At 39.9% G+C, this 21,573-nt stretch overlaps 1 protein-coding gene across 1 annotated transcript in view; it reads left to right on the top strand.

The window, feature by feature from the left end:
• The window catches only part of EYA1 (EYA transcriptional coactivator and phosphatase 1), an 87,826-nt gene extending 66,829 nt beyond the window's left edge, over positions 1-20,997 (top strand). Inside the window, exons 14-19 of the mRNA XM_081950555.1 lie at positions 2,400-2,458; positions 3,445-3,605; positions 3,803-3,917; positions 5,768-5,889; positions 6,287-6,387; positions 17,634-20,997. Coding sequence (XP_081806681.1) covers positions 2,400-2,458; positions 3,445-3,605; positions 3,803-3,917; positions 5,768-5,889; positions 6,287-6,387; positions 17,634-17,714 — 639 coding nt within the window. The 3' untranslated portion in view covers positions 17,715-20,997. The remainder of the gene's footprint in view (positions 1-2,399; positions 2,459-3,444; positions 3,606-3,802; positions 3,918-5,767; positions 5,890-6,286; positions 6,388-17,633) is intronic.
• Positions 20,998-21,573: the final 576 nt, after the last annotated feature.

The following is a 21,573-nucleotide window of genomic DNA, read 5'->3' as shown; positions in this document are numbered from 1 at the left end:
GCTTCAGTGTAAAGAACTTTTCCTTAGAGACTTTGAGACCTGTCCAAAACAGTGTAGGATATGATCCAGAAGCTCCAAGGATAAGGAAAAAACCAACAAAACTGTACCCTATCCATTTTCTTTCCCTGCTTCCATTCCACTACTTTTACAGAAGGAATTTTTGAATTTAAATTAATATTTCTTTTCCATAAAAAGCTGATTATGTTTTATATATAATATAATTATTTTCTTCTTCACTTGCCAAATCCTGAAAATATCAACAAAAGAAACTTTATTCTTGAATTTTTTATGTTGTTCTAAAACAGGGGTGTCCAAACTTGGGAACTTTAAGACTTGTGGACTTCAATGGTGGCTGGGGAATTCTGGGAGTTGAAGTCCACAAGTCTTAAAGTTCCCAAGTTTGGACATCCCTGTTCTAAAATAACTATTCTGCTTTCAAATTTGAATATAAATTACGATGAATAAGCAAAGTGTGTATGTTTGTTTGGGCACACTAAAAAATGTAAATGTACAGATAGGCTCTTACTTACAACCACAGTTGGGACCAGAATTTCAATCATTAGTAATTGCAGTCATAAGTTGAATAAGATCTGATTTTATGACAATTTTGTGATGCTTGTAAGTGAATCCAATTTTCTTTATGGCGGTTATTTTGCCCCAAATCAACAAAAAAACTGAAATCATGATCACATGACCACTGGTAAATGCAAACCAATTGTTAATCACCATAATTAATATTACATGACAATAGGGATGATGGGACAGTCATGAGTTCAAGTGCAGGTCATGTCAGTTTGTCCATGGCCATTGTAGCTTTGAAATATTGTTAAATGAACAGTCATAAATTAAGGATTGCCTGTTAAGATCAAACAACTGTACTTTACCAATTTTATTGGTGATGGAAATATCTATTTGCATTAAATACAGTGTTAGTTCAGTGCAGAGTTGTTTGCAATGAAACAAAAATACGGTATGTCTTAGAGAGTGTTTTGTTCTATTTGTTTCTGATTTCTGTTTCAACAATGGAACAGAATTTTAATCAGAATAAATGTATGGAATTGTAGCAGCAAACTTTGTATGAAAAATGTGTAAATTTTGAAATAATTATTTTTATTTTATTTTTTAAGTTGTAATTTTGGTTTTACTAAACTTCAGACAGATTGTAGCAGTTTTGTTTTGTTTTATCCAATCTCTCTCTTCTCATCCTACCTGTTCAGTATTTAAGTCCTAATGCTGTTTCAGCTATTTTAAAGGTATCTTGTGTTTTCTCTATTTAAAAGACTTATACTCATAGTCATCATGGGAGGCCATTCTTCTTCTTTTTTTTCTTATCTGAGGTTGTTGACCTCAGGAGAGGTGAAGAAGGTTATGGGGTCAAAGTCTTTTCCTCCTTGGAACTCACTGCTTGCTGGGAGAGGGTTGGCTGAGAAATAGATATTTTTTTAAAACAAAGGTTAAGGGTCATGATTTTAATTCTGTTAGAGAACAGCTGTTTTGAGTTTCTTTTCACTTCTAGCTCCCCTCCCTCCGTCCAAGCCCATAGAGAGATTGAAAAAAAGTGTTCAGAGAGAACCAGTAACACAGAAATATGCAGCTCTGGAGTATTACAGCTTTACAAATTGATCATCTTTGCTATTGCTATTCACGTTATAACTTTTAAAACAAAGAATCAATAGACTTTGGAGTTAAACACAATCCTGAGCGGTGTTTTATTTATAAATAAAACAGCAGTAAAATATAAGTACAAACAGTAGTAGTGATTCTGTTGTTTAATGTTGAGATAATAATGTATATTCATTTGTCCAATTATAGGCAGATAAATCAATATTATACATATGAAAAACTTTTTCTATTCAGTGGCTTTAAGAAGTAAATTAAAGCATTCTGAAAATCTTCAAAGTGTTTCTACTTTACTCTGGGTTTGTGCTTTTTAGAAAATGCAAAAATAGTGGAAAACAAATAACTTTTTCTTTTTTGTCTGTACTCTTCTAAAATGTTTGCCTCAGGCTGTGTTAGTGTGTGGCTCAACAGCAATCAGAGGTCATAGTTTCATTGGTGGTTAGCATCAGATTTAATTTTTCTAATAAGCTACATTTACCAAGAAGTCTGGTTTGAGTTATATACACGCACTGCCTGAAAATCCTTTGGAATAACTTAAAACTTGAGGGCGGCTGAAAATGTATAAGAATGTACATAATTATTTTAACAACTTTCCTTCCAAATGCAGTTTTTTTCTTAAATTGTAAGAATAGTGTCTAAAAATACTTTTATGAATTCACCTATAGCAATATAAAAAGTAAATATGATTGTTGATTTGCCTGACTTTAAAAAAATGTTAGTATTTCTTGTATTGCAATTGGCAAATTAAAGTAAATATAGTGTATTTTCCTCCATTCTAGGAATGTGACCAAGTTCATATTGATGATGTTTCATCAGATGATAATGGCCAGGATTTAAGGTACTTTTAAACCAGGGGGGATTCCTGCCAGTTCTAACCTCTTCTATAGAAAAGGTTCCACAAATCTACCGTGCCATTTAGAACCGGTTCCAGCTCCCTCCCCCCACCCGTCCACACCACGCTTGCCCCACCCGCCGCTCACTGATTGGCTGGCTCACCAATTGCCCCGCCCGCCTCTAAGAGTCCTATCTAAACCTTAAAGTCTGAACATCCCTGGGGTTTTTTTCCTAAAGGGTTAGGGGTGCAAGGGTCCTGTAACTTGACAACTTTAAGACTTGCACACTTAAATGCCAGAGTTCCTGAGCCAACATGACTGGAGGAGGAATTCTGGGAGTTGAAGTCCACAAGTCTTAAAGCTGTCAAGTTTGAACACCCCTGGGGGTTTGTTTTCTAAAGGGTTAGGGGTGCAAGGGTCCTGTAACTTGACAACTTTAAGACTTGCACACTTAAATGCCAGAGTTCCTGAGCCAACATGACTGGAGGAGGAATTCTGGGAGTTGAAGTCCACAAGTCTTAAAGCTGTCAAGTTTGAACACCCCTGGGGGTTTGTTTTCTAAAGGGTTAGGGGTGCAAGGGTCTTGTAACTTGACAGCTTTAAGACTTGCATGCTTCAAATGCCAGAGTTTCTGAGCCAACATTTTGGTTGCTAAGCAAGAGCGTTGTTAAGTGAGTTTCACCACATTTTACAAGTTGGCCATGCCCACCCAGTCACGTGACTGCCAAGCCACTCCCACTCAATCACATGGCTGACAAGCCACTCCCACAAAGCAGGCCACACCTACAGAAGAGGTTCTAACAATTTTTGAAACTCACCACTGATTTAAATTAATATAGGACTGTGATTGAAAAAGTAGAAGTTTTTGTTTGCTTGCTTGTTTGCTGCTTGTTTATAATAACTTTGGAATACTGTTATTTCTATTCTTTTTCAATTCATCTAAATTGTCAGTATAACATAATTTTTTTAAACTTTCTTACTTCTAAAACAGCACCTATAACTTCGGGACCGATGGATTCCCTGCAGCAGCTACCAGTGCTAATCTATGCTTAGCAACAGGGGTGCGTGGAGGAGTGGACTGGATGAGAAAGCTAGCTTTCCGATACAGACGAGTAAAAGAAATCTATAACACCTATAAAAATAATGTTGGAGGCAAGTACCCATAATATCCCAGTCCATATAACTACTGTCTCATTACTGTGTGAAGTTTTTGAATCTTGAATCTTGTGGCTATGTTTCCCCACCTATTTAACAGCTGTAAATTCTATAGAACCGTAAAACATGGTAAGGGATTATAGTTGACATGTAAATGCTACAGTGCTTGTTCTCCCTCACTCATCCCCTGGCAGGTCTTCTGGGCCCAGCAAAGAGGGAAGCTTGGTTGCAGCTTAGAGCAGAAATTGAAGCCCTTACGGATTCGTGGTTAACACTTGCACTGAAAGCACTCACACTAATTCACTCTAGGTAAGTAAATTTCACATAGGTAGTAATGCAAACTAACTGGAGATATAAACATACATTTCACAATTCTGTAAGTTACAATTAACACATTATGCACTTCTAGGAATAGCTGGTTTAATGAAAATTATAGCTTTCTAAAATATGGCATTTTAAAATTTGATGAATTGATGTGCAGTGTTGTTATAAAAGTGGACATGAATTGTTTCATATTTTGCCCCTATTGCATCATGCTGTAGTAGATTAGTTGATAGTGATGGCAGAGTTAATTGATTATATAGAATCATTTAATTGATTATATTGAATTATTTCTACATATCCCAGGCTAGATAGCAATAAAATTTAACTTTCATTTATTAAATGTATTTTGGGTTCATAGCTTGTCTTTCCAGCAAAGTCAAGAAAGTATACAGAGCCCTTCCCACATACAACAGTTTTACCTCACAGTAATAGCCCTATTTGGCCAATTACTATCTTTTCATCCATACATTTCATAAATCTTCACTCTTTCATAAATCTTCACACTTTCAATTGCACTGCATCCTATAACTGTTTAGTTTCTGTCTTATAGTTCTATAATATAAGATACAGAATAATTCTTAACTGTAATTACACAATGTCAGAAAAACACCATTGCTTTACAAAGAATCCAGCTTTCTTCAAGGGACAAAAAAGAGTAAAATATGAGTGCTACTTTCCATGCATTTGAAACATGAGAAAGGAAAACATGAGTGCTAATTTCCAAGCATTTGAAACATGGAGCATAAGGACAAGATTTCTCTGCTGTTGTTATATTATATCCTATCAAGCAATCCAGTAAAGTTTGTATCCTTTTTTCAAAGGATCTGTATGACACAAAAAGCTTATTAGAACACAAAAAGCTCCTCTTCTAGCAAGAGGAGCTTTTTGTGTTCTAATAAGCTTTTCTAATAAGCCCTATATATATTTTTTTAAAAAGGGACAAGCTAGGAATGTATGCAGACTTTCAAGCTTTCCTTCCACCAGTCTATTCTTCCATTAATGGAATTTGTTGGAATTCAAATTCCAGAGATTCACAGTAGGTAGTTGGCATGTAGACATATGCACTCTTTCTTCATAAATGGTGCTTGTCCTTTTCTTCCTCTTTTTGCATAAGGAATGTATGACTCCACTTTTACGACTCTGCTCAGTCACATAGTCCCTTCCCAGTCTGATCCACAGTTTCCCGGTTCCCAGGTAGCACTACACCCGCATTCCACAAATGTCTAACTTGTGCTGTGTACAACCAACTACAAAATGTTCACTCTTGGGACACAGTGTTTCTGTGCTATGAAAAATGGCATTTCCAGACTAGCTAGCAGGAATACCAGCACTCCAACTAAATTCATGCAGTTTACCAGCATCACCAAATGAGTCTCTTTCCTGGGACATTATGGGAAATTTATTGAAGCAGAATAAACCTTCTTATGGTATTTTTTGAGAGAGGGCAGCAATGGTATAATAAACATAGAATCTGCATTAATACTATAGGGACTAAATATTCTCCATCAATTCTTGAGAACAATCCCTACCTTTAAATATCGTATCACTGATGGTCTGATAAGTATAATCTTTATTGTCATTGTACTTAAATACAACGAAATTGGTACCTCTTAGTATCAGTCTTCTTAAGAACCAAAAGCCAGAAAAAGAGCAGACACCAGAGAATTTGTAGTTACTGTATATTGGATTCCATATGAATATCATTTCTCCATCGATGAACCCTTTCTAGTCTTAATTGCAGAGTAAATTAAGGTTTTTAAATGCAACTAATAATTTGCTTATGGTGTTTCAGTATTTATTTGATTATTATAACATACTTCTTTATATTCTTCTAGGACAAATTGTGTCAATATTTTAGTAACGACTACTCAGCTTATCCCAGCTCTTGCCAAAGTCTTGCTGTATGGTTTAGGTGTGGTATTTCCAATAGAAAATATTTACAGTGCAACAAAAATAGGTGAGAGTTTACAATGAACAGAATCTGTTATGCATTTTCAAGTTCATACTTTTCAAATTCCAAATCCAAAATGTCATTGAGCAGTTAAAACAGGTCATATAATTATTTAGAACTAATTGTTATTTATAATTCTGATCTGGATCATTAAATGGTTTGTTATGCTTTCATTTATTATCTGTGGTTTTGTTATTTGAACATTTATTTCAATTGCTTGTTTATAATTTAATGATGTTAGCATCAAGTTAAATTAATTTTATCTACTACGTACAGGAGTTCAGGAATAATTATTTTATACTAGAAAGCAAATGTGACCACCCATCTTACTGCTTCCTAAACTGAAATAAACTACACTACTCTTTCTCAGATTGAGACTTGATGATATGCTTGACTTTTCCAGGAAAAGAAAGCTGTTTTGAGCGCATAATTCAAAGATTTGGAAGAAAAGTAGTTTACGTTGTCATAGGAGATGGTGTGGAGGAAGAACAAGGATCAAAGAAGGTAATGACACATTTTTTTAAAAAAATTATAATTTAATCAAATAAATTATACTTTATTTTAATTAAAGTCTTCGGTGTCTCCCCGCAAGCATGACCATAGTGACTGGGGCTGATGGGAAGAACAGTCCAAGATATCTGGAAGCTATCAAATCAGAGAATGTTGCTATGTATATTCCTCAGAAGTAGACCCTATGGTGCTCAGTATAGCTTACACTTTTATCCATAATTATTGATTTTAAGTTTCTTCAAATCATAAATCTAGTAAATAAACAAACCTTGTTAACAAAATAAAAATGTTTTACACTTACAAGCTAAAAATAGAAAATAAAGTCACTTCTCCAAAGATTTTAAAATAAATTACCAGCTCCACCCCTCCCCTGCCAAATTAATATGTTGCCTCAAATAATATTTTAGCCACTTAGTGGCCAAGGTCTTCTAAGTTGTGCATTTAAAAAAACACTCAGAACTTGTGAACTAATTATAGTTCAACAAATAACATAAAATTTTATGTTAATAATCAACCTCAAGATCATGTACAGGTGGCTTCAGCCTTGTTCCAAGGACTATGCATTTGTAGTGGTGAACTAGTATGCAGTCTATTATTCTTCGCTCCTTTGAAAATAATGATCTTTTAGTCACACTGCACTGAACAATTTTCATTCTCTCTTAGGACCAAGCTATCTCTGGTAATATACATATTTGACTTCACTAATACTTTCTCTCTAATTTTCCTGAAAAGCAATCATAAAGGCTGATGCCTGGACCAGAAGATATTGAGGGAGAAAAAGCTTCTTTATTAAACATTTAAACAAAATGAGAAACATTTTTTTAGCTCTTTTATAATGTAGCTTGGATAGCAGATAGCAGTCGGTTTAGATTACCACCTCATACATGTACATATTCATGTGTGCAAGTTCAAACAACACATTTGATTTTGCAGCCTGCATAGTTACATGCAAAATATATGCAGCACCTTTTGTGCAGTTTGCATATTACAGCTTCAAAAATTCTAATATTAATGTTCTACTCACTTTATAACTTTAACTTTATAGTAGTGCTCATGAAGCTCAAGAGGATCAGAACACAAGAGCAAAGTCAGTATCTATATAGCAAAGTTCAACAAATCAGTGTAAAACCAGCAAAAACTTCAATTAAATTTTAAATCATCCTTAAATTCAACTACAATAGAGCATAATATCATTCAAAGAATAGAGACATGTACCAAGGCAATCATTAATAATATTAGATTTTCTGTTTACATTTACAATACACAACCTGTATTCTTGTAATCCCTGCCTTCATGCATGGTATTTACTGAAATCAACTTTAATTTTTTCAAAACAGACTTTTGAAATTGCATAACTGATTTTTTGAAATCAAAGTGCAAGCAGTGGTTTTGTCTTTGCCCAGAAGTAGCAGATGCTGTACCATCAATATACCAGCTGTACCAGCTGATACCTAATTATACCTCAGGTTGGCTAAGTGAGGAAACTCAAGACTTGTCCCAGGGCCTGATCGCTGAGTGGACCTGAATGTGGGAATAAATTGGTTCTAACTCAATCCTACCAACATTGATATTGGGCTGTAGATATTAGGGCCCCTGGATCTGAGGACTTTCCATCCATATCCTTGGATGGAGGTCCCATTGGGCTCACAACTTCTGCTTAAAAAGCAAGTGGCAACTACAGCCAGGTAGCCTTTACTGAGCAACCTCTATGCACCAACTGTGCCTTTCCTGTACTAGGTGGTTCCTTAGATAATCATTCATGTCCTAGTCATACTCAACTACTTCAAAATGCTACCCTTGAAAACTACTTAGAAGCTTCAGCTGGTCTAGAACATGTAGATATGGCACACTTCTATTCTCCAAACTGCAATGTTTGCTTCCAGATGCAATTCCAAGTGCTGATTATTACTGTAGCTATAAGCCCCGTAATTACATGAAGGACAGCCCATAGTGGCACACTTGGTTGGTTGTATTCAAAAGACTTGGAATGAGAGCCCTACTAAAATCCATGTTGCTCCCACAATTTAAAAAATGCCATTTGAAAGAAAATATTTGTTATAATAAAGAACATACATGCTTTCTTTCAAGCTTAGAACAGTCAAAATATTGAGTCATTACAGGCTTTCTTTCAAACTTAGAACAGTTAAAATATTGAGTCATTGCAGGCTTTAAATTCTTTCCATAGCTTGCAACTCTCCGTGGTCTAGCACTTCTATTTCTTAAATGCATTCCCATGCTGTTTTCTATCTGTGACTAAGTATTTAATAAATACTTAGTTTTTTGTTCTCATTAGATGAACTTGGTTGGGTAATTTTAACTAGGAAAACTTTGTTGAAGAAAGAAGTAAGTTCTTAAAGCAACACTTGATATATTTGCCTTTGTATTGTAACTGTTATAGCTACTGTTTAAGGAAAAACGTTGGAGAAGAACTGTGGGAAATAAAATTATTTTAAGTCTTAATGATAAATTTTTAAATCAAATATTGTAATGAAATGCAGGAAAGACCTTGGGCAAAGGTGTGGGGGGATTATACTTTCAGTCCAGCAAGATTGATGTTGGCCTGATGGAGTAAGCCAGATAAGACTCACAATTAAATAAGATAATTCTACTTTATTGTAATGCTATAGTAACAGAATTTTGCAAGTCTGAAAATACAATCCCCACCTGTCCATCTCCTTTAACACCTGAGAAACTGGGAGGGTCTCTTCTGAACCTCTTGCTTTACCCACTATCCATCTGTAGGCTATGCTGTCTCTTATCTGACCATTCCTTGGCAGTGTCTTTTTGTCTGATCCCCCAAGGTCTTTCCATTGCAAATATTTATCTCGCAATCTGTTTCTATATTTAATCTAAACATTATTTATTTTGTGTTGTGATAATTGAAAAGTATACTGCACTTGGTAAAAGAATTGTGCACTTAAATTTGTGCCAACATTTCATATGCAGTTTTCTAAATGCAAAGTACAACTTACGGTGCAAATCCTGATTTTGTTTTCTCCTAAATTTATATTTTTCTCATATAACTGAATGTAGGATTGTAAGCTAATAAAGCTACTATGCTTGTGCAATAAATAAATGGATATGAACCATCCTCAGGAAACATTGCTTTCATGTGTTCTTTGTTGCCGGAAGGACTTTCCAGCCTAGGACACAAGGCAGCAGCCACATTTTCGCCTGGCAAAACAACAGTGAATTAAATGGGATTATATCAACAATGAATTCATATGTATTCATGCCTAAGAAAAACATCCTCCTGAGTCTGTGACCATTCAGATGCTTACCTCGCCTCAAAAACACTGCTTTTCAAGCTGTCTGTGACTATATTTATATGCCTTCAACGTAAAGGTCTCAATTGTGGTTTTTCCTGAAGCCAGAATAATAAAGGAAACCCTGTGGATCTCTTTCTGCCAATGCTGCCAGCAGGGAGATTTTCCTCCCGTTCAGCCTGATCTTTTGGGGAAAGGAACAAACTGTGCTGGCTCTTTGCCCATCATAGCAAATGTACCTTCTCTATTCCTTCGGCCTTGTGGATGAAATTGCAGGAAGATGTGAACTGGAGCCAGGGCAAAACTCTTTATAACATATGTACAGCACATGGGTGGTGTTATATAACCAAAGATTGCAAATGTTCCTTCCGTTGCTGTATGAATAGTCAGAACAGAAACTAAAATAAAAGGATTTAAGTTAGGTACTCTTACATACCACACAAACTAATTTTATTCAATCTCAGTTGCTATTTGTCTCAAGTGGCCAAGTCAGAGTTCCACCCTGCCTACCAGCTGACAGTCAAAAAAACAAGCTGCTATCTTGCCAGCTGCTCTTCAACTGGATGCGTCTAGTCATCTCTGCTGCCAATAAACTAATTCAAGTATGGTGTTAAAATATTATGGCTTAGAGCCTAGAATATTCTGTATTGGAGAATAGATGAATGGTATTCAGAATCAGTATTGTATGCAAGGCTGATATATGGCAGTTGGATAATTAAAATATTTGTCCATGTAACAATAATTGAGAAAAACTATCTGGACTAATTCTCAGGATAACTGATGCAGATAAGGATCATGATGTATGAAATTTATACATATACATACACATGTCTGTGTGTGTACCGTGTTTCTTTGAAAATAAGACAGGGTCTTATTTTCTTTTTTTTTCCCTCCTAAAATAAGCACTTGGCCTTATTTTTGAGGTGGTCTTATTATTTTTGAGGTGCAGGAGGTGGCAAGTGTGGTCACCTCATGGCTGCTGCTATGTTGCAATATTTTCAGGGGAGGGCTTATTTTCAGGGGAGGGCTTATTTTAGTGCCTGCAGTCAAAACCCCAATTGGGCCTATTATCTGGGGAGGTCTTATTTTGGGAAAACATGGTGTGTGTGTGTGTGTGTGTGTGTGTGTGTATGTGTGTATGTATATGCACATGCTTACCATACTAGAAAATATTTCCTTCTGAATATTACCAATATTCATTGTAATGCTTGGTTATTTACCGAGCCTTTCCAAATTGCCTCATTGAGATTTTTCATTCATGAAAATAAAGGTGGGTTGTTGTTTTTTCAGTTTGAGCTTGTAGTATGTAAGATCAGTATGCTATCGATACTGGAGGTGTGAAGCGCTATAGAAAATCAGGCAAAAACTATTACCTAAACAAAGGGGGTTAAAACCCTTTTAAAGTCTTAGAAATAAGAGAAAATTTAGAAGCAGCTTAACAAGTTCTGCTTTGATTCGTTGGAGATGAGGAGGAGGAACAGCACCTGCAAGCTCCCATTATTGTAGCTAATGTCTGATCTTCCAATGGAGTTCATTTATTGGCCTGGTCTAGCTAATGGGGCTGACGGGTATGATGAAGAGTTGTTTTACATTCATTCCTAATTTTCCTTTCAAAGTAATTGCTGTAGCTAAAAATGTAGTAACCTTAATAACATTAAAATATTTATAGATACTTGTAAGTCTGTCCAAGCTGTAGCCCGTGTTGTGATGGTTCTTATTTTGAACAACTTTCTTGCTGATACCATATAAAGAAACAGTTCCTTGAACAAAATCTGTAATGAAAAAAAGTATAAGAACTTGTTGAGGATATCTGTACAGTCATTGACAGTATTCGCATTATTTATGTTGTGTACCGGTGAGCCTGGCCAGCAGAGGGCAGCCGAGAATAGGGCTCCTCTGATTGGCCCAGGCGCACCGGCCAGCCGGCGGGAGAAATACTTTATTCCTATTGGTTCGTCGTCTGACAGCTCCTGGTATAAATAGCTGTCAGACGACTAGTTTTGTTGTTCCTGTCAGTGCTTGTTGCAATAAACACAGTTGCCTTAAACCCGTCTCAGTCTCCTCATTCGAGACTTAACACTGGCGACGAAGGTGGGCGACGTGGAACCCTACGCAGTGCCGCAAATGGCTTCAAATGCTGCCTTTTCGCCGTTCCGGCCAGAGGCTGAGGCTTGGGAAGCGTTCCTCGAGAGGTTCGACTGCTTCCTCGTAGCACACGATCTCGTCAGCCTCACCCAGGAACGAAAGCGCGGAATCTTCCTGAACTACTGCGGGAGGGAGATGTTCGCCACTGCGAGGGCTCTCGCTGCTCCCGATCCTGCCAATTCGCTGCCCTGGGACGAACTCCTGGCTCGCCTCAAGCAACACTACGAGCCCGCCCCGTCTCGTTTTGCCCGGCGGCAATATTTCCGCCGGTGCATTCAAAAGGAGGGCCAAACCATTGCCCAGTACGTGGCCGCTCTCCGCGCTGAGGCAAGTCTCTGTGAATTTAGTGACTTGGAAGACGCGCTGCTTGAACAATTTATCTATGGGCTACGAGACATAAAACTCCATCGCCGCATCCTAGCTCGCCCTGAGTTAACTCTAAAGATTGCGGTAGATGATGCCAGGGCTTATGAAATGGCTGATCAATCCACACCGGATTTCAGCCACCTCAGTCAGCACCCGCATGCCGCTTACTTGCCGCCATCTCCCTACGCGGCACCTTCTTCTGCCTACGCTCCATCTACCGCTTCTACCTTTCATGCTGAGGTAGACCAAACTGCCGATCGCCTTCAAACCCTCTCCACCCGGGATGGACGTCAGTGCCTCAGTTGTGGCGGCCGCCACCAACGCTCCCAGTGCAGGTTCCGGCAAGCCCTTTGCCACCAATGCGGCAGAAAAGGCCACCTCGCTGCAGTTTGCCGTTCCGGCCAACAGAACCGCCGCAACCCTCTGCCGCAACCTTCTCCGGCCCGTCAGCAACCTTCTATGTCTTCCCGACGTCAGCAACCTTCTATGTCTTCCCGACGTCAGCACTCCCTCTCCGTGGGGGACCCAGCTGAAGCCTACCCTGAATGGCTTGTAGACTCGGCCTCCTCAACTTTGGAGGGCCGAGGTAAGCTGCACCTCCTAATCTCCATTGAGGGGGTGCCCTGCCCTATGGAAGTGGACACAGGGTCGGCCCGATCCGTTATGTCATGGGCCACCCTTAACTCCTTACTGCCTTGGGTTAAACTCCACCATCTACAACCCCCTGATTGCCGCTTACGCGACTATCAGGGAAATGTCATAGACCTATTGGGCTGCCGACCCTTTAACGTCTCTTTGGGTTCTCGCAAGGCTAAGCTTCCCTTGCTAATTGTAAAAAACCCCCTCGCTTCCCTTCTAGGACTGGACTGGTTTAAGGCCCTCGGCCTTTCTATTGCTGGGGTTAACTCACTTTCACCCCTCCCTCCTGTTACCCCGCCCTCTATCTCCTCCCTCCTTTCCGACTTCTCCGATGTTTTCTCCCCCTCTTTAGGCTGCTATACCGGCTCTCCTATCTCACTCAACCTCGACCCGTCAGTTCCTCCAATCCGCTTGAAGGCCCGCCGACTTCCCTTTGCTTTAAAAGCAAAAGTCGACGCCGAACTGGACAAACTAATCGGCCAGGGCATTTTAGAACCCGTTGATTTCTCCCCCTGGGAGACTCCCATAGTCGTGCCTTTGAAGTCCGACGGATCTATTAGGATCTGCGCGGACTTCAAATCAACACTTAACAAAGCCCTCCAATCACACCCCTACCCTGTGCCGGTGGTGCAGCACGTCCTGCACACTCTGGGCCAGGGTCGCATATTCGCAAAACTGGACCTCGCGCAGGCGTACCAGCAACTGCCTGTCGACGAGTCGACCGCGCTTGCGCAAACAATCGTCACACACCGCGGCGCTTTCAAATGTCGCCGCCTTCAGTTTGGCGTAAGCGTGGCCCCCGGCATTTTCCAGGGACTCATGGAGCGGTTGCTCCATGGCATTCCCGGGGTCACCCCCTATTTTGATGATGTTCTGATTGCCGCCCCCAACCAATCAGAACTCATCAAAACCCTACGTCTGGTCCTACAAAAATTCCGTTCCGCCGGTTTGCACCTCAAACCTTCAAAATGCCAGCTCGGCGTTCCCTCTGTCACCTTCCTCGGCTTCCTCATCGATGCCAACGGCATCCACCCTGACCCATCCAAGGTCGAAGCCATTCTCTCCGCCCCCACTCCTTCCAACAAAGTGGAGCTCCAAGCCTTCCTTGGCCTCCTTAATTTCTATTCCTCTTTTATTCCCCACAAAGCTTCCCTGGCCGAACCCCTTCACCGTTTACTAGACTCTTCCAACCCATGGGTCTGGACCAGCCGCGAAGCGCATGCGCTCGCGGCTGTCAAGCGCTCACTCACTGCCCCACCAGTCCTTGCCCAGTATGACGAGCGTTTACCTCTAACCCTGGCCTGTGACGCTTCCCCCTTTGGGGTCGGGGCTGTTCTTAGCCATTCGTACCCTGATGGCTCTGAAGCGCCCATAGCTTTTTACTCCCGCACCTTATCCAGAACTGAGCGAAATTACAGCCAGCTGGATAAGGAGGCTCTTGCTGCCGTTGCGGGAGTAAAACGTTTTCATTACTACTTATATGGCCGCCCCTTCTCCCTGATCACCGATCACAAGCCCCTACTGGGCATTATTGCAGGGGACCGTCCCACACCCCCCATTCTATCCCCCCGCATGTCCCGTTGGGCAGAATTCCTATCGTCCTACTCCTACACATTGTCCTACCGGCCTGGCGGCCACATTGCTCACGCTGACGCGTTGAGCCGGTGCCCTCTGCCTCTTCCTGTCACTGATCCAGCCCCTGTCCACTCTATTAACCTTCTGGCCGATCTCTCCCTACCGATGTCCGTTTTGGACATCGCGCAGGCCTCCCGAACTGACCCCATCCTGCACCGTGCAATGACCGCTGTCTCCCGGGGCTGGTCTGCAGTCTCCAATGATCCCCTACTCTCCCCTTTTTTCCGCCGCCGCCTGGAGCTTTCCATCATGCAGGATTGCCTCCTGTGGGGAAACCGCGTGGTTGTTCCCTCTTCCCTGCGGCCAGCTGTCCTGTCTCGCCTCCATGACGGCCACCCTGGCATAGTCAGGATGAAAAGCCTCGGCCGCGGCTATGTCTGGTGGCCGTCCATGGATGCGGACATCGCCGCCTACGTCCAACGCTGCACCCCTTGCCAGCAGGTGCGCTCTGCGCCACCTTCTTCCCCACCTAGGGAGTGGGAACTCCCCATGGGCCCGTGGAGCCGACTCCACGTCGACTTCATGGGGCCCATTGAGGGCCGCCTATTCTTCCTTCTGGTGGATGCCTGGTCGAAGTGGGTTGAGCTGTTCCCTATGCCCAGCTCAACCTCTTCGGCCACTATCCGCATCCTTGACTCCCTATTTAATACCCATGGCCTTCCGGACGTTATCGTTTCCGATAACGGTCCCCAATTTTCCTCTACCGAATTCCAGTCCTACCTTGCCTCCCTGGGCATCCGACATGCCCCGATTGCCCCCTACCACCCTGCGGCCAATGGCCTGGCCGAACGAGCGGTTCGCTCTGCTAAAGAAGCCCTGGCCCGTATGGCCACCCTTCCCTGGCCGCTCCGCATCTCCACCTACCTCCGTTCCCAGCACTCCACCCCTTGCCCCGCCACGGGCAAAAGCCCAGCAGAACTATTGCTGGGTCGCCGTATTCGTTCCCTGCTAGACCGTTTCCACCCTCTCTACCACCCTTCTTTTCCTGTCATTCCTTCCCCTCCCAGGTCCTTTCTGGTGGGTGAGGGGGTATTCGCTCGCAACTACACCGGCGAGCCGAAGTGGCTACCTGGCAAAGTGACTGACATCACGGGGCCCTGTTCTTACAGGGTCCTCCTCGATGATGGCAGACATTGGCGGCGGCATATAAGCCAGTTGCGTCGGCGACCAGAGGGACCAGGACACAACACACCTGCAGAAAAGCAACCAGGCCCTAACGACGCCGCCTGCCGGCTCGACCGTCCACACACCACTAGCCCCGACCTCGCCACAGCCCCCCCCGGTGCGCTGGCTCACTTACCATTGGCCGTCGGTGCATTGCCAGGAGGAAGACCCATCCAGGACGCTGCCAGGCCTGTTCGCCACAAGAGCGGAGCCGACACTCCACCTCCCCCGGGCGAGGCGCCATCTTCTTTGAGACGCTCCCAGCGCGTGCGCAGGCGTCCGTCGTACTTAGACGAGTACGCCTGCGCAATCCAGGGGAAAGGGGTGTTGTGTACCGGTGAGCCTGGCCAGCAGAGGGCAGCCGAGAATAGGGCTCCTCTGATTGGCCCAGGCGCACCGGCCAGCCGGCGGGAGAAATACTTTATTCCTATTGGTTCGTCGTCTGACAGCTCCTGGTATAAATAGCTGTCAGACGACTAGTTTTGTTGTTCCTGTCAGTGCTTGTTGCAATAAACACAGTTGCCTTAAACCCGTCTCAGTCTCCTCATTCGAGACTTAACAATTTACAAATAAGTTTACATTTTATATTCATACTTTCTTGTATATTGAATTTTCTTGTTGGAAGGTCAACATTATCAATGCCAATATGAAAGCATTAAGTTAAACAATGAAATTATAGGATTTTTACTTAGACTACTTATTTGTCAACAGAAAGGCTGAAAGAAAATGTTTGGTAATGAACATTAATCATTCCAACAAATATGTAACCAAATTAATCATTTTAGACTGTTTCTCTTTATTTTGTTTGTCTCCCCTAACCCTGTCTCCCCAAACCCTATCAAACCGGTCTACTTGACTAGTGTGAAAAAGAGTTTCCAAACTGTTTCTCAAATTCAACTATTGACATACAGATTGATGAGGATTTTTTAAAAATGCAGTCTAAGAAGTTAGTAGTTCAGATAAAGAAACTAAGCTGCATATTAGGGATTTTATGGGATTTTATGAATCCTTTGCTAAGATTCTGGGGATGCACATGGATTTCCAAATGAAGAATAAAGGCTATTTGTCCTGTCTTATTTTAACCTGTTGCCGTTTTATGGTTGGTCATGATGGTTATGGAAACTTCTGGAGTGGAATTTAAATGGAGTATAAAGTGTTGTGGCTTAAAAGGACATTTGGCAATCCATGTACATACTGTAAATAGCAGCAATTAGTAATTTATTCTTTGGATTCCAACTATGAATATTATTTTATTTTGCACTTTGTTTTATTTTGAGATTGCTGTGTTCTGAAACATGAGATATGCTAGGCCTGACTTAGAGTCACTTCACAAAAGAATCTCAGAATATTCTGCCTGAATTTGAATACATAATGAAGTACATACCAAATTGTCTCAAAGGTGTTTTTTTAAAGGCAATTAGACTTTCTTATTTTTCCTTGAAGATGTTTTCTTTCTCATCCAAGAAGCTTCTTCAGTTCTGAATGAGAATCCCCATAGATACAGAGTAAATTATTATTCTATAATGACTTTGCATTAATGGAGTACTTCATTGCATTTCACACTTCAGAGTAAATACATAATTATTATTTTTTCAAATGTTACTAGGTTAGAGAATAAAATGATGGCTTTAGACATTACAGCTTCTGGGTATTGGCCATAGGGCACGTGACTCCAGCAACTTTGTTTGTGAAAAGTTAGAATTCTTAATGGAAAGCATTATCCTGAATAGAATCTATTTCAAGGTATATTTGCAATAATACTTGCAAAAAAACTAAAATAGACAGGTCTTTAACACAGTTGATTTGCGTTCATTTAACATACTTTCTTTCAATGTGGTCTGCCTTTATATGGGTTTTTTTTTTTTGCTTACATTTAAGTATGATTTTCTTATGGGGTTGATGAATTTTGACAGTGTTCTTGCATTCTTGTTGACTTGGTTTGCAATATAGAATAGCTAAATACTACTGTGCTAATAAAACAACATGTAACATTGTCTCCCTATAATGTGTTTATATTGCTCACAGCATGCCATGCCATTCTGGAGGATCTCAAGTCACTCTGACCTTATGGCCCTTCATCATGCCTTGGAACTGGAGTACTTATAGTAGCACTTTGTAACTTCGGAACCTCCCTCACATCCGTGGACGGTGTTCCTGAGTCTTGTTTCAGCACTGGCCTACAGAATTTTGTGATTTCATCATGTTGATGTGCAGCTGCAGATGGTCTTAACCCTTGCCCTTTCAATAAATGGAGGAACGCATCTTTTTCTTCAGAAACAGCTGTTCATTCTAGTACTGTGAATCCAATGAGAACAAGCCATGATGAGAATGTTTTAGCAATGTCTTCTTACCACCTTCACTACATTTAAATGTTCATACCTGTGAAGAAACTGAGAAGTGCTTTGTGATTTCTAGAATCTCCAGTGTGGTATGAACACATCTTAAAAACAGCAAACCTGATTGCACAACTAAGACTGAAATTTAAAAAAAAATGGACACATTTTTAAAGGTTTACTTTTTTTTCTTGCTTTTTCCTCAGATCCAGGGTACTCTGTAAATCTTTACTTATTTATGAACAGATTCTGTTTTGACATCATTTAAATGTGGATATGTACAATATGTGGGAAGGCTATAACTTGTCATTGCCTTCTGCTCACAAAAAAGATTTTGGTTTTAGCACATTGCAAAGTAGAAGTATTTCTAATTTAAGCAAATAAGTACATCACTGAGACAATCGTGTATAGGAAGAATGTTTTTGTGTAAATTTCCAATGGACAATGTTTTACATATTGTTTAGGCAAATATTATTGAATAGTAGTAATGGATTTTTGGTGAAGAATGAGGCAGTATGTGCACAAACTATTGTGCTGTGCCTTATAAAAGAATTGTGTATAATGTGTAAATTGAAATTTTTAAGATCAGTTTGTCAAGACCAAAACCATGGTTGTCAAGTGTCAATGAGGAATTACTTTTAATTCATTCTTCTGGTTTTTTTTTCTTTGCAAATCTATTATATCACAGTATCAACTCCCTAATTTTACCTTGCCTATAATAGGCTATCCTCTCATTTACACTTTGTACTTGAATGTATAAGTTCAAGTGTAAAATATACTTCATTCAAATCAGATGAGAAAAAATTGCATAGTTAAATTGTCACTTTTCTGTTAAAGTACATATGGAAGCCTGATTTGGCATTGTTTATGTGTACTTTGCCAAGAAAAGTAGCAGTTTACACATGAACATGTATTCCTAACTGATATGAAGCGTATGTATTAGTACTGCTTGCAAACTGAGCACAGTGTTCTGTTTCTTTATTTAACTGGTTTGAATCATAAATTGAACAACTCCTGTCCATGGAAGAATGTTGATACAATAGAAGACTCTTCCTAATGGATAAAATCAATTTTATTGATTATTTTTCTCCCAGGAATTCGCAGAAATATGTTGCAAAGAAATGGGATATGTTTCCAGAACAGGATTTTAGGAGAAATGAGATAGTGACAAAAATTGCCTCTCCCTACTTCTATTTTTACTTTCAGGAGCAATATTACTGGAATTATGCCAATGAAAAAATATTTGCATTCAAGTCATTGTCTTCTCGTGCAAATATTGAATGTGGAATCTATTCTTTTTGTCAGAAATATAGAGAACTTTTTAAAAAGATAACCTTGTGTAATGTATCATGATGTAATAAAGTAAAAAATATGTTTTTGCACTCAAAACCTAAACATGAGATGTACCATCCTATCTTAAAATAAAACAGGGAATGCTTTTGGGGATTCAGTCAATGCATACTGGGTATGAAAATTAGTTTTGCTTTTTTTAAAATAACCAGTTTGTTGCAAAAAAAAAATTCACATACTTTAACAACCATTTTCTATATGTCTTGCCAGTATCAAATTCAGTGAGCTTAATTCGAAAGTAAGCATGTCAATGATTGCAGTCTAAGTCTCATTAATACCTGTTATAGAAAAGGCCAGGCACAGTAGGAGTTAAGATTTTTAATATGGGTAATTCAGAAACAGAAATCCCAAATCTTTTCTAACTCTACATGAGAGCAAATTATGTCCCTAACCACATGATGTTTACTTAAAATAAGAAGCTATAGCATAGATTGGAAAAATGGCAATGCATATTTCTTTAAGCATTAAAATGCATAAAACCTACAAGCATTTTGAAATTATTTTGTTTGTAAACCCATACTTTGAAATGACATTAAGAATTGCAAATGTCTGGTAGATCCTTAATTTTGACCGTTTCAACCTAACAATCAGATTTTTGTATTGGTCCATTGCTGGCAATGGACACAGTAAAATTGTTATTGCCAATTTTGTTTTATTGTTTGTAGTTGTTTAATTAATTCTACCCTTTCTTACTAACCTGCAACAATCCTGACAGTTTTATTTTGAGCTGACCTATATAAACCAGTGTGGCTTTCTTGGCCAGAGTTAATAACAAATGCATCTTGTATCTTCCTCAAAAAATTATTTCCTACTATATTATACCAACACCGGTGTGTTTTTTATTCAGGCTTAAATCATATTTAATCAGGATTCTTAACTGTTAATAAAAGGGAAGGAAGAATTGGCATAGGTTGAGAAAGTATAAGTAATATCCTGTAAGCATCCATGTTTATAACCATGGCTAAACAAAGTCTTTTTTACACCAAAACCTGCCTGAATCTATGCATGAGTATAAATTCTTGGCCTAAGTTTTGATACTAGGCACAGCTGGCTTACCTAGAAATACATATTTTACTTATATTTTACCACTTTCTAGATTTTTATTTTTGTGGAATAAACAAGCTTTTAAGCCAGCTAGTAGCAAAAGTAGCTATTAGGCAATATGTATATGTGATTCAGCGAAGATCCAACCTGAACTTGTAATTTGATTTAAAAATTCAATTCACATTCATAATCGGTAGGTTTAGTTGAATAAATCCAAAGAAGCACCTGATGATTCGCCCTCAATTTGAATCAAAACTTCACATAGCCTTATTGGGGCAACTCTTCTTTTTGTGGGGGATGCATATTGCTGCTGAAGTTTACGTTATTTTGTGGCTTATTTCAAACTATTTGATTGTAAATATAGCCCTTCATCTTCAGTAACTTGATCTACCAAAAATAAGCCAATGCTAGGACTACTTAAAGTCTGTGGTTAAACAGACATGTAAGTCTTTTAATTGCGAAGCTGGTTTTTGTTTTAGGCAAAATAAGGTTTTTTTTTCCTGCCACTGCTCCCTTTTTGGGGGAGGGGATTAGTCTGTATGCTGACTAAAAGTATGTTTGGCCCTTGTTGTACAAACAGTGTGTTGTGTCAACCATTATGTACAGAAACTTTCCTCCATTCACTTTGCGTTTAAATTAATAAAATTGATTTGTGACATATAGTCATTTTGAATGTATTTGAATTTTCCCATCCCTTAACATATAATGCCTTAGTCATCTCCTTTTCAGAAATCGAATAGCATATTATATGGGTTTCTTAGTAGAAAATTCTACAGTAGAAAGCTATATGTTACCTATGTTGCATCAGGCCTTACCCAAAGAATTCAAGTGAAGATATGAGGGCAATAGAAACAGATCATTAAATAGATCTACATAGATTCAAAGTATTTTTGAGTTTTTTGCCAGGCTGGTATTTAATTCCAAAATGATGCTTTGGAATATATGGGAATATACCATCTATCTGAGGGTCATTGGTGCTCTCTGAGCTTGGTGTTGTGGTCTGCTAGCGGCCTGCGGCATACCACAACACTGGCAGAAGAGTCGGACAGCAAGGAGGTTGGGGAGGAAGATGGTCCTGTCCTGGAGTCTGGGGAAGACTTGGATGAGGGCTCTGCATCGGAGGCAGAGAGGGGGCCAGGGTCATCTGGGAGTCTCCAGAGTTGGACAGCAGTGAGGCAGAGAAACATGCTTCCCCTGTTCCCAGTGTGTGCATGCACAGAGCTTCCAGAAGACAAGAA

Source organism: Natrix helvetica (genome assembly GCF_964273705.1).
Source record: "Natrix helvetica genome assembly, chromosome: 4".
Classification (NCBI taxonomy): Eukaryota; Metazoa; Chordata; class Lepidosauria; order Squamata; family Natricidae; genus Natrix; species Natrix helvetica.
This window is presented reverse-complemented; position numbering and strand designations above follow the sequence as displayed.